At 42.5% G+C, this 14,046-nt stretch overlaps 1 protein-coding gene across 8 annotated transcripts in view; it reads left to right on the top strand.

The window, feature by feature from the left end:
• The window catches only part of DHX35 (DEAH-box helicase 35), a 73,324-nt gene that overhangs the window by 47,539 nt on the left and 11,739 nt on the right, over nt 1-14,046 (top strand). For 6 of the 8 annotated variants that reach the window (XM_087445276.1, XM_087445273.1, XM_087445272.1 and 3 more), the window contains 5 exons: nt 2,815-2,910; nt 5,011-5,105; nt 6,794-6,871; nt 8,611-8,740; nt 12,003-12,084. In XM_087445276.1, coding sequence (XP_087301402.1) covers nt 2,815-2,910; nt 5,011-5,105; nt 6,794-6,871; nt 8,611-8,740; nt 12,003-12,084 — 481 coding nt within the window. Of the gene's footprint in view, nt 1-2,814; nt 2,911-5,010; nt 5,106-6,139; nt 6,251-6,793; nt 6,872-8,610; nt 8,741-12,002; nt 12,085-12,515 lie in introns of those variants that run through there. The other 2 variants (XM_087445274.1, XR_015555588.1) reach the window with 2 other exon arrangements.

Here is a 14,046-nt window from a genome sequence, read left to right as displayed (position 1 = left end):
TGAGTTCACCTCTTCAGGAAGTACTGGTCTTTTCTGTGAATGTTTCCTCAAGTGAATATACAGTTTGGTGTTAAATTTTAGTGGAAGTTTTGTCCTTTGAGATTCTTTTTCTTTTTTTAATATCTTTATTGAGATATAATTCACATACCATACAATTCACCCATTTAAAATGTACAATTCAGTGGTTTTTAGTATATTCACAGAGTTGTACAACCATCACCACAAGTTTAGAACATTTAGAACATTTTTATCACCCAAAAAAGAAACCCTGTACCCGTTAGTACTGACTTCCCATTCCCTCTCCCCTCCTCCTCCCAGCCCCAGGCAACCACTAATCTACTTTATATCTCCACAGATTTGCCTATTCTGGACATTTCATACAAATGGAATCATATAATATGTGGTCTTTTGTGTTTGGCCTCTTTCATTCAGTGTGATGTTTTCAAGATTCATCTGTTGTAGCACATATTGATGCTTTATTTTTTTTTATTGCTGAATAATATTCCGTTGTATGGATATACCACATATTCTTATCCATTCGTCAGTTGATGGACATGTAGATTGTTTCCCCTTTTTGGCTGATATAAATAATGCTGCTATAAACCTTCACGTACAAGTTTTTGGTGGACATTCCCACCAGCAGTGTATGAGGGTTCCAATTTCTCCACATACTAGCAAGTTGCCAACACTTGTTTTTTTGTTTTTTGTGAGGAAGATCAGCCCTGAGCTAACATCCATGCCAATCTTCCTCTTTTTGCTGAGGAAGACCAAGCCCTGAGCTAACAACTATGGCCAATCCTCCTCCTTTTTTTTTCCCTTTTTCTCCCCAAAGCCCCAGTAGATAGTTGTATGTCGTAGTTGCACATCCTTCTAGTTGCTGTATGTGGGACGCCACCTCAGCATGGCTGGACAAGTGATGTGTCTGTGCGCGCCCGGATCTGAACCCGGGCCGCCAGTAGCGGAGTGTGCGCACTTAACCGCTAAGCCACAGGGCCGGCCCCGCCAACGCTTGTTGTTGTCTGTCTGTTGTATTTTGGCCATCCTAGTGGATATGAAGTGGTATCTTATGGTTTTGATTTGTATTTCCCTAATGACCAGTGATGTTGAGCACTTTTTCATATGTTTATTGGCCATTTGTATATCATCTTTGGGGAAATGTCTATTCAAATCCTTTGCCCATTTTCACTTGGGGTATTCTCTTTTTATTATTGAGTTGGAGGAGTTCTTTATATATTCTTGGTACAAGTTTCTTATCAGATCTGTGATTTGTAAATATTTCTCCCATTCAGTGGTTTGTATGGTATTGTTTGTAGTACAAAAGTTTTAAGTTTTTACGTAGTTCAATTTATGTATTTTTTTCTTCTGTTGTTGTGCTTTTGGTGTCTTTTCTAAGAAACTCTTGCATAATCCGTGGGCATGAAGATCTCACCTAGGTTTTCTTTGAAGAGTTTTTATGGTTTTAGCTCTTACATTTAGTAGGTCTGTGATCCATTTTGAGTTTATTTTTTTGTGTGGGATGAGGTAGGGGTCCATCTTCATTCATTATATTTATGATACTTCCCTGTGAAGGAATAGCCAATTACTGATTTAAAAGATCTTCAGTGATTTAAAAGGCCTTTAAGTGGGTCTGCATCACGTCAGCCCGGAGTGAATGTGTGCTGAAATAGGTTTCCATCCCCTGTTCTCAGGCATGTAATAGGAACTTGGAATCAGGGTTTCCTGGGATAATCTGTAATGAGGATGAGAGAACATGGACTACATAGAAGTTTTTCATTTGGACTGATTTTCCTGCAATCAAACAGAATGAAATTTAAAATATTTTCTATTTCTTCACTGCCCCAAATTAGCTGGAAAAGGTAGAGGGAAATACCCAACTTAATTTAGTTTCAAGCTGAATTATCACCTTTAAAGAGAAAGTTTTATGGGAACAGAAGAGAAATGACCTTTTCCGTCTTACTCTGAGCTCTGCGGCATTGTTCTACTGGTACATCATGGGAGTAGTCTAAAGAATAGTAAAACAATAGCTTCCATCTTGGGAATCCAATACCTGGATATTGGCCAGTGGTAAAGAGGCAAGAAGGGATGTGGGAATTGAAGGAGTCAGCCCAGTTCAGTAAACTGCCAGGAGGTGGCTGGATAAACAGCTCTGGTGTTGGCATCAAAGAGAGATCTGGGCAAGTGTTTAGATTCATAGTCGCCAGCCTTGTAATGGCTCACATAGTATGAGAAGAACAGCGGCACGGCATGCTGTCCTGGGACATCTGCGGCATGTCAGAGACTGGACGTGCAGAAGGTCCAGACGTGACTAAGAGAGAGCAGCAGGCCAGCTGGCGGAGAACCAGGAGAATGGGGGTCCTGGAAGTTGGGGAAGAATGTTTCCAAGGAGCTGTGATCTGCAGAGTCAAAGGCTGCTGGAGACCCTAGGAAAATGCCCTTTGTATTTGGCACTATCTAGTTGTGGGGCCCTTGGCAAGAGCAGTCTCTGGGGAGTAGTGGGACCGGGAGTGAGGCTGCGATGGGTGAGGAGAGTGTGGGAGCTAGAGGAGGCTGCAGGACCATTTCCTTCTAATTAAGTCCTTGAATAGAAGCCATCAGAAGTATCAGTTTTTAAAAATTGAATATTCAAGAGCTCAGAGGAGATCTTTTCTTCTTTTAATGTAATGGCACTCTGGTGTCAGATTGAGTTTGGTGGTGCCTGATTCATCTTTTGGATACCCTTTTTTAGCATACATCGTCTTTTATTCTCTCGACAAGTGTACATCTTCCAACACAATGGTACATGCCTTCTGATTGTTGTTGTTGTTCTAATGGCAGGTCTGGACAAAGACTGTCGCCTAACTGAACCACTTGGCATGAGAATAGCAGAGTTTCCTTTGAATCCGATGTTTGCAAAAATGCTGCTTGAATCAGGTGGGTGGAGACTGACAGTTCTCATTGATTTTATTTTGTCAGAGAAGTTATTTCTCTGAATTCCCTGCACCCTGGGGAAGAGGGCATAATATGTTCAGAGACGTGAAGGAGCTTTCATCTAAAGCTGTCTGTTTTGGGGCAGGGTGCTAACTTGTGATTCAGTGTCGATCATCATCAATTCAGTAGACACTTTTGTTTGTTTCCTACAGGCCTAGTACTGATATATATATATATATATATATATTTTTTTTTTTTTTTTTTTAAAAACAGGGGAGTTTCTTTTTTTGTTGTAAAAAATACATAACATAAAATTTAGCCCTGAGCTAACATCTGTTGCCAATCTTCCTTTTTTGTTTTTGCTGAGGAAGATTGGCTCTGAGCTAACATCTGTGCTCATCTTCCTCTATTTTATATGTGGGATGCCTGCCACAGCATGGCTTGATGAGTGGTGTGTAGGTCCGTGCTCAGGATCCAAACCCGTGAACCTTGGGCCACTGAAGTGGAGCGCGTGAACCTAACCACTATGTCACTGGGCTGGCCCCCCATTTTAACCATTTTTGATTGTTCAGTTCTGTGGCATTAAGCACATTCACATTGTTGTTCAACCATCACCACCATCCATCTCCAGAACTTTTTCATCTTTCCAAACTGAAACTCTATACCCATTAAACACTAACTCCCCCTTCTCTCCTCCCCCGAGCACCTGCAACCACCATTCTACTTTCTGTCTCTATGAATTTGACTATTCTAGGAACCTCATATAGGTAGAATTTCATACAATATTTGTCCTTTTGTGACTGACTTGTTTCACATGGTATAATGCCTTCAAGGGTCATCCGTGTTGTAGCCTGTGTCACCATTTCCTTCCCTTTTAAGGCTGAATAATATTCCGTTGTATGTACAGACCACATTTTGTTTATCCACTCATCCATTGATGGACACTTAGGGCGCGTCCACCTTTTGGCTATTGTGAATAACGCTGCTGTGAACATGGGTGTGCAAATACTGTTCAAGTCACTGTTTTCACTTCTTTTAGGTGTATACTTAGAGTGGAATTACTTGGATCATCTGATAATTCTATGTTTAATTTTTGAGAAATCACCATACCGTTTTCCACAATGACTACACCATTTTGTATTCCTACCACCAGTGCACAAGGGTCCCAACTTCTCTGGCACCTTCAGGTTTTTGTGAGGATATGAGTTAAGGGATAAAAGTGTATAAGCTGGAGATCTTCTCATACTTCAAAGTTGAAATCATCTAGAGAGTGTAGTTTGTGTCCCCCCACCCAGGAAAGGAAATATTAATTTTTTCCTGCTTTTGTCTAATTTTTACATTCACTGGCAATCTGCAAAGCTGTATTTCAGACTAAACATGGTGCAAGTTAGCTGTAATTGTGTTTTGGAACAACCAAATGACCTTAGGCTTACACTGAGAAACAGGGTTCTGGGTTTGGGGTCGGGGCGTTCCTCATTTCTGAGGCAGGCAGCTGCGGGGCTGTGGGATGGACAGGCAGTGCAGCTCGCTTACACTGTCTGATGCCCCCGGGGCTGATTGCTGCAGACCCTGTTCCAGGTGCCTCAGCAGCAGCCCACAGGGTGCTTTCCTGGTGTAGTTGTGCCTCGGGCTTGCCCAGAGAGATGAGCCCTGTTGACAGGGGGCCACCTCAGAAGGGTCCAGGAGCAGAGAGACAGCAGAAGGGACACAGCCCACGCATTCCCTGACCGCTTTCCCTCGGGCTTTCTGCCAGCATTCTAAGTGTCCACATAAGAGGGTAGGGTGCCGGCGCGGAGCTGACCTGCTCTTAGTGGTGGGGCCAGACTGGCTCACCACGAGAGTCCCTCGTTGCTACAGCTGCAGAGTGGAATAGCAGCTCCTTTCTGGGGGTCCTTCCAGGCCTCCATTCATCTGGACTGTGTATGGAGTATTCTGTTTGGCAGAGAGAAGTGTTTATGTGTTATAAACTTTAAAAATCAAACTATGTATAAAGAGATGATCTTAGTTTACAGTGGTTTATGGTGCAAGGAAAATATCGGAAAGTGTCTGTCACTTCTCATTGACACATTGTATGTGAAGTCAAACATGCTTTTTGTTTTATAGGAAATTTTGGCTGTTCTCAGGAAATTCTGAGCATTGCAGCCATGATGCAGATCCAGAATATCTTTGTGGTCCCCTCAAACCAGAAGTCTCAGGCAGTAAGTCCAGCTTTTTCCCCAAGCTGTTCATACGGGTCTCTTTCACTTTGGGCTTTCCTTGTTAAAACTACGCAGGGACTGCTGACAACAGAGCTGTGCAGGTGAGGTCAGCTTACAGTTCGAGTGTTTAGCGTGAGCCTGACATCGTGCCATGTATTTTATGTGCATCATTTCATTTTATCTTCACCATAAACCTGGGAGATAGATACTATTATAATCATCTTTAGAGATGGAGGCACAGAGAGGTTAGGTAATGCATTCATGATTGCACAGCCCTGGTGGAGTTGCCTTTCACAGTCCAGAGCCCCAGATCTTAACCATTGCCCTATTGACTTTCCTGTAGGGGAAATTGTCTTTCAGACCACTCTGGGAGCAACCTGGATGGGCACATTAGTGACTTAAGGAGTTGGTGCCTGAGCACACACAGCAGGCTAGTCTGGTGGTGTTGGAGGGGGAATTTCCAAGCCAAATTGATGACAAGGCCCTGTTTAAGGCCCAGGCATCAGTGACCATTAAAAGAGTGAACGCTGGAAAGACTTTGAAGGAAAAGTTAGGATATTGACGAGGTGAGGCAGGTCAGAGATGAGATCACAGTCGGTTCCTGTAGGAGATCAGAGAAGCGGCAGCCTCACACATGGAGGGGCTGAGTTTGCATGTTTAGTGGGAGGAGCGAAACTTTCTTACGGCTTGTTGTCGTCTTCCTTGATAGTTACATAATTATAGATCACAAAGTTTTCCTGCCCCCGGGCCTGGGTGTTACATCCATTTTCGTTTGTTTGTTTGCTTTTCTGCATTAGCCTTTTTAACGATCCTCCCTCAAGACAGGCAAGCTCATTTTCAAGATACAGAAACTGAAGTTCTGACCACTGTCTAAAATTGCCAAGTATCCCCTCCACTTTCTATCCCCGTACCTGCTTTATTTTTCTCCTCCAGCCCTTCTTACCACCTGATATGGTATATATTTTGCTTATTTATCTTGTTTGTTATTTTTCTCCCACCGCTGTTTTATTCACTGTTCTATCCCACGTGCATAGAACAGTGCCTGGCCTCTCGTAGGTGCTCAGTCAATATCTGTTATTGAATGAATGAAAGGAAGGAAGGAAGATTAATTATGAGGTATTCGATGCAAGGAGAAAATTCTGAAGGTAATAAGTATATTTGTGTGCTTGTGTATATATTGTATATGCTGCTCCTTGAACCCCCGGGAGCCGATGGCATTGCCCAGGATCTTACAGAAAGAAAATTTAGGGATGGGGCCTGCGAGGACGGTGTAGCTAGTGGTAGCCTAGGAATATGGAGTGTCTACCATGCACCAGGCAGCTGGCCCCCTGTCCTCCTGGAGCTTATGTTACGTTGGGGGCTGGGAGGAGTTCTTCTGAAGAGATGATATTGGCTGCATAGAGGAGGAGAGAGATGGGAATGCCAACCTTTATCTAATACCTGTGCCAGTGACTTTATAGTGAATTATCCTTAATCCCACAGCAGTCTTGATAGGTTTAATGTCTAGATTTTACAGATAAGGAAATTGAGGCCAAGGAAGGTTAAGTAACCAATCTGAGGTCTTTCAGGTAATGGCAGAGCTAAAATGGTGCAAACCACGTCTTTCTGACTCTGTAAGCCATGAGCTATTCATCGTGTACAAGAAGCTCACAGGAGTCAACTTCTAAATGTTGCTTTGTTCTTTCTAGATTCGAGTGCACCGAAAATTTGCTGTGGAGGAGGGTGATCATCTCACTATGCTCAACGTGTATGAAGCATTTATCAAAGTAAGCACAGCACCCACTCGAAAGGCCCCCTCCACACACCAGCCCACTCGAGGTGAAAGTTCAGTTTATAAAGGAATGGCCAAGAGACCTTTATTTTCCTGTTAGATTTATTGCCAATACTTCTAATCCATGGGTTGGACCCCCTGCCTGAGTCTGTGGTGCACTGTTGCCTGGAAGGACAGAGGAGTCATTTCTTGTTTTTCCCTGCCTAGAGATGTGGCCCACTAGCAGTGGGCTAACACAGCCTTCCTCGGCCTGCTGTCTCCTCGCTCTGTCTCACACCAACACCGTCCAACATTTGAATGGGAAGTTCTGTTATAGGCTCTGCAAATAAACAAGGCTGAGAGTAACTCGTAGTCTTGAGTTGAATCTTCAGAGGCGTCTGTATGAGTTTGAGACTGCGCATAGCCACTATTCCTCCGGCTGCCAGAGAAGCCGTGAGAAGACATTCAGGCCACGATCCATATATATTCATGTACCCTACCCATATTTAGCCATAGGTAACACTCATTTTTGTTGTTCTGTAAAACTAAGCAAATAACACGGCTTAAAGTTCTCACTAAAAATTGCTAAAAAGAGAGATCTAAAGATGATGAAAACCATGAAAAAAGAAACTCATATAAAGGAAAGGGTGTCGGGGGAAATGAGATATTTCAGGTTTCAGTATCTTGTATTCATTTCTTAAATACTTTCTTAGAAGAGGAGAAATACTAAATTTTTGTTTTACCAGAGATTTGAAGGAGATTATTCAGTTAATGAATAGTTTTCAGTAAAACCTGATCTCTTATTGAGATTATTGATTATGGATTAAATCAGTTAAAATTCATTTGTACAAGCACAGTGTCTCATCTCCAATCTGAAGCTTCCTCTACCAGTAGAATGCAGGTAAGGTCTACATTGCATTGGTCTATACTTGCCTTCTTGGAAAATCCTCTGTGATTTACATTTTCTTATTTAAAACACTTTCCTCCCTGGCTTAGAATATAATTTCAGCGGTACCTTCCCACAGCAATAATTTAGTCTAAGACATAATGATCACGCTTAAGAATATAGAACAAAATTAAGCACTGTTGATAGAAAAATCATACTTTGGGGATCAATAATAGTAATTTGCAAATTATTTCTAAATTTTTTTATTTATTTATTTTTTCCCCCAAAGCCCCAGTAGATAGTTGTATGTCATAGTTGCGTAGCCTTCTAGTTGCTGTATGTGGGACGCAGCCTCAGCATGGCCGGAGAAGCCGTGCGTCGGTGCGCGCCCGGGATCCGAAGCCAGGCCGCCAGCAGCGGAGCCTGCGCACTTAACCGCTAAGCCACGGGGCCGGCCCTGCAAATTATTTCTAAATTGGCAAGTGTCGTATTCCTTGCCTCCAGTCTAATAAAATGATAAACTCAAGGCTGCTAATGAAGGAAAGTTGATTTACAAAGAACTGCAGGGAATGGTTCTTTCTGAGAGTTTGCCACTCATGTAGATATTTAAGATTGGAAACAACTCTGCTTGTCATTAAGTTCTCGTTTTCCCTTTAATGCAGAGAGTGAGATCAAAGAGCAGTCAGGTAGTGAGCATGGTTGTCAATGTGTGTTCAGAGAGATGGGGCCAAAAAGGGCCAGTTACCCTCTGAAGATCTCGTCCCGTTGAGTAAGCAAATGGCAGAAGAGAAAAGAATGATCTTCACAAGTAGCCTTGGTCGAGAACATTTCTGTTTTTCTCACTCTCCCTCTTCTGGGCTGTTCTGTAGCACAATAAGAACTCTCAGTGGTGTCAGCAACATTTCCTCAATTACAAGGGTCTTGTCAGAGCTGCAACAGTGAGAGAACAATTGAAAAAGCTTCTTGTCAAGTTTCAAGTGCCCAAGAAATCTAGTGAAGGTGAGTAACTGCCGCGTCGGGTGACGTCCCTTTCTTTGCTCTGTTTAGTTGCATTCGTGAAAGTTCTCATGCTGGGCTGGCCTGAGGCAGCACAGCATGCTCTGCGCCTACACCGGGCTCACGTTTTGAATTGCCTGTGTCGATGAAAAGCTGCATGTCAAAGTAGCATATATTTTCCAAGGAGGTCCGTTTTTATTTCTGAGGGCTATTCTTTTTTTTTGAGGAAGAACTGGTCCTGTGCTAACGTCTCTTGCCAATCTTCCTCTTTTTTTTTTTCTCCCCAAAGCCCCAGTGCATAGTTGTGTATCATAGTAGTAGAGTTGTACTATGTGGGATGCCCTGTCAGCATGGCTTAATGAGCGATGAGTAGGTCTGTGCCCAGGATCCGAACTGGCGAACCCTGGGCTGCCGAAGTGGGACATGTGAACTTTGCTGCACCACCAGGCTGGCCTCCTGAGTGCTATTCTTACTAAAAAAATTTGATAAGCCCTGACAGCACTTAAGAATTGTTAACATTCACATCATTGCGCATTATAGAGTTAATTTTCCCATGTAGGCGTTGCAAGAAAAATTACTTTTATGTGGACAATATTTATGGCTATTATGTGTAAATTACATTGTATTTTCAAATACAGGTATTACTAAAGCAAGTCTGTGTGTTAAGCCTAGGCAGTCACTACGGTAAGACAGTGCTGTGGAAGATAGTCTCTGGCCTCTAGCAGTGATGGTGACTACCGTTAATAGAGGACACACTAGGTTATACCGTGGCAGGGGTTCTACAGATATTCTCTCACTTAATCTCCCACTCTAGGAGCTGTAGGTGATGTTATCCTTATTTTACAGATGAGTCAAAAGTTCTAGGGAGAAGTTAAATTAAGTTCAGGACAGCATGGCCGGTATTCAGCAGAACCAGGTCTGTGTGGCTCAGCACCCACACTTTTGAGGAAGTGACGTATCTGGTCATGCATTCAGCAATTGTCTTTTGAATACCTACTATGTGCCAGGCACTCGGCCACACTCTCAGCACCGCTAGTACTTGCTAACATTTCTTAAGTGCCCATCATAGGCCAGACAGTGTTCAGAGTGTTTTCATATGGTAGTTCATTTAATGCTGACAACAATCCAGTGAAATATGTGCTGCTGTTATCCCCATTTTATAGATGAGGAAAATGGTCCGAGGCAGAGTAACTTGCTGAAGGTCACACAGTGGGTGTATGGTGGAATCAGAACTTGAACTCAGGCAGTTTTATTCCAGAGCCTTATTTTGCCATTATGCTAAGAGCAAGTGGTTACAAAATGATGAAGGGATGGTTCTTACTCTCAGGAAACAGTGCAGTGAAGGGAGAGATTCAGACAGGTAGACAAACTACTGCAGTGTAAGATTCTCGGTTCTCTTAGGAGTTAAACAAGTAGACACTTGAGTAATCGTGACAGACAGCAGTGGCAGATGTAGTAGGAGTGCAGGGAAGAGGAATCCAGTGGAGCTGGCCAGGGAGGTCTCGCAGCAGGCCCTGAGTGGTGGTGGGAGTCCAGGCGAATGTTGGAGGACTGGTTCATTAGAAAACAGTGGCAGAGGGCACGCAAGGCAGGGAGGACTTGGAGCAAGTGCTGGGAGTGAGGAGCATATTAGATGCCCAGGGGATATTGATGAATGAATAAGCTCCGAGAGAGGAAAGAGTTGAAACCTGGGTGATGGATAAAGTTGGTGTCATTGATAGAAGCTTACAGGGGCAGCTAACTGGGGAGAAGCTGATCGAGTGCCTGTCACTGAGCAGAGGTGACAACCATACTTCCACATCTGTGTTTCTTAACCTGTTTTTCATTATCAACCTCTCGCCCAGGAGAAAAGTTACATAAGTTTAAATTCTTACTAACGAGAGAAATTAAATATTAAGGAATAAGAGTTTAAAGGGTTGAGCTTTGGAGGGCCACAACCATTATAATATCTAAGATTTCTCCCCGACCCTACCCCCAAGAACAAATTCTCCCCCCTTTGGAAGTGATATCACCCTGGTAAGAATGCATGTTCTGAAATTTCCTTTGGGCAGTTGGAGAGAAGGGACTCAATCTTGGGTCAGATCATGGTTAAAAATGTAGATTTGAGGTTTATCAGTTCTCTGCTTAGGAGTAATAGAGAAAATCATAGAAACTCAATAAATTACATGCAAATTTAAAACTTATAGATGTTAAAGAAAAAGAAAGCAAATAGTGAAAAATATTCTCAGCAGACAGATAAAAAGTTTAAAACTTTGTTATGGAATGAGTTCATTTCACAAATTAAGAAAAACACTAGTTTGCAAGTTGATAAATGGGCAAACAATGCAACATAAAATTCACAAAAGAAGAAATATAGATAGTAATCAAATAAATGTACAATAAAAGAAGGGGTACCTTTTTGCCAAAATGTTGCTGGTAAGAATGCGGTGAAACTGACAGTCCTCATACATTGTTGATGGCTTTGTAAATTATACCACCTTTTGGGAACTTATTTACTAACATACTGTATTTCATTAGATCTAAGACGCCATCATTTGTAAGACACTCCATTATTTTATGTACCACTAAGAAAGAAAAAAATGCTACCAGTTATAATTATAATGTGCTGTCCTGATTTTGTTGAGTTAAAATGTAAATAAAAGAATGAGTCTTAGAATTGATGAAATGTGGTATGTCATTAGCCATATAAATGGCATTATCCTTTTGCACAATGATTTGGAATGTATCCTGTGGAAATCATCTAATAAATGGGAAGGCTTTATCCTTGGAAGATGTTTAGTGTAGCAATACAGACCAATTAAAATGGAATGTTTGAAAATTTTGAAGAATTACACACTGTAGCTTATAACCACAGAAATGATGTTGTAGTGTTAGTGTCTGGTTTGCGTCTTGTGGAAGGAACGTCATTCCCACAAGGTGCTCGCCTAAAAAGGAGTTTCTGGGTCCCTGTCCAGCCTGTGGAATGCTCTCTTAGGTTCTGGTGCCCGGCCTTGGCCTATTTATATGTGGCCCAGGGGACATTGGGGGTCCCAAGTTAAGGGAACATCCAGCGCGTTTCCCTCAGCAGCCGTGGTGGGAGGCTGGGACTTCCAGAGATGGTGCCAGGGCAGGCATCCAGCACTGGGAAGCACTGGGGCTGATACAGGAGATGGTTTCGAGGTGGCTCGAAGCAGCCTGGGGCAGAGCCTCACAGCACAGACCTGAGCGTACAGAGCATGGGGCAGCCAAGGGTCTCACCTGTCACTCTGTTTGCTCCCTTGTGTAGGTGATCCAGACCCAGTTCTCAGGTGCATCGTTTCGGGCTTCTTTGCAAATGCAGCGAGGTTTCATTCTACTGGAGCTTATAGGTAACATGATACTTGTGAAGTCATTTGTTAAAGGAGAAATCTTAAAAATGATCCAAACCCCATAGAAGGCTGATGTGCAGGGAAAGTAGAGAAATGAAATTAAATAATTTTTCTTTATTTATATGATGCCTCCTTCCAAAGGTGAGTTGAGGTTAGCTATACAGCTTTAAGCAAAGTATCTTAACTTTGTGGAAATGATTCTCAAATATTCAGCCCGTCCACATCTTGTAGAAGGATAACAATTACAAGTCTGGAGGCTGGTAATATTTCCATTCTGTTAATAGAATAATAGGACTAGAAGGAACCATTAAAGATGATCTTTCCTAGAGAAGGCCAACTTTTGCCAGGGGGTAGTTCTTATGTTCTTAGAGACGTGCAGGACTGAAGCCTGATACGTTGTGGTCATATGTGGTGTCTTTGGATGTTGGCAGGTGTTTCTTCGCGTGCTGGATATGCCTCCCACTACAGACTGCAGGCTGTTTCTTCCAGTTCCATCTTCTAGGCGTAGAAAACCTCTGGTCATTGATGCCCTCCTAATAACCTTTAGTCTATTCAAATACAGTAGAGGCTAACACATAACTTAGCCTTTTTTCCTCCAAGCTAAATCCTTCCAGTTCTTTGAGTTGTTACTTTTAGCCTGTCTTTTCTGTCTCTCAGTGCGCTTTAGTCTGATAACTTCACAGTAGCCTATGTGGTGTGCAGCGACCATAGCTGTCTGTTCTTTAGTAAGGGAACAATGACTGGGCTTTCTCCCAGCTTTCCTTTGGATTTCCTCCATGTATTGTTTTGTCACTAGCTTTTTCCCCTCAGAAAGTGTTAGTCTTATTACCTTGAGGTCAGCCATGATGTCCATTGTCCTGGATGCTGGGCTTTATTAACAAGTTCAGGGTGACAGCTTTTTTGTTTGGTTTTTTGGCAGCGAGGTCTCCTCCATCTAGCATCCTAGTAGCTGACTGTTGGAACCTAAGTATAGCACTTGATCTTTGTCTCTAGTTCTATTTGTTACTCCAGGCCAGGTATTGTAGCCTGTCGGTATCACGATTCTGTTCCCCATCATATGAGCTCCCCCTCCCAACACTGAGTTGTCCACGTTTGAGGCAACTCTGGAGAGGCCTGTGATCTTCTCCAGTGAGTACTGTTATTTTATTGTCATTTTGATTGCGCCACTCTTCTCAAGAGTATTAATTATAAATTTCTACTAGCATTTTACGATTCTTTTGTCAGTGCCCTCAACAAAAGTATGGGCTACATAACAGGCTGCATAGTCAGTCAGTCACTCTGATAGGAAGTTTAGTGTCGATCAGCTCAGACCCCCTGGTGGACAGCCAGGATCCCCGGCGCTGGTTTATTACAGCGTGGAGGGGAGCTCGGTCATGGCACTTGAAGCACTGTCCCACACGCAGGTCCCTGGTTTGGGCAGTGGTGTCCTAACCAATGAATGTTCTCTTGTGATCTGATCTTACCCATAGTAGCGTGCTCAGTAAATATTTTTTGAATTAAATTGAATCAAATCTGAGTTGGAATTTGAAATATGTCAGAGAAATGGATATAGTCCAATATTGTTTTCTTTTTTGCCTATTGTTATCTCCCCCACAGTCTTGATCTTTAGTATTTAACTTTGTTTAATAGAAAAATGTATAGAAGTAATCGTGTATATTATTTCTGTCCCCAAGGAAATTGTTTTGAAAGAGAACCTACAGAAGATAAACATTGGCAGAGCAATATATTTTTAAATTATTTTTCGGAATGACCATGTGTTGCTTTTCTTCTCTTCCCTTTTTTGCATGATTTATTCTTGACTTCTGGGGTGGCAGTGGGGGAGGGGTCAATAAAGGGCACAAGAGAAGTTGGAGAGAATAGTTTCATTTGTGTGAAGTACAATCTGCATGCATTTTTTTGATGATATTAAACAGGTCTGTGGGAAAGTCTTGGTATAAGTATTTAAAATGTACTTCAGACAAA

The sequence above is a fragment of the Ceratotherium simum genome, chromosome 21, assembly GCF_057802395.1.
Source record: "Ceratotherium simum simum isolate JZ-2026a chromosome 21, ASM5780239v1, whole genome shotgun sequence".
NCBI lineage: Eukaryota > Metazoa > Chordata > Mammalia > Perissodactyla > Rhinocerotidae > Ceratotherium > Ceratotherium simum.
The sequence above is the reverse complement of the archived record's forward strand: the minus strand, read 5'-3'. Positions and strand labels throughout refer to the sequence as shown.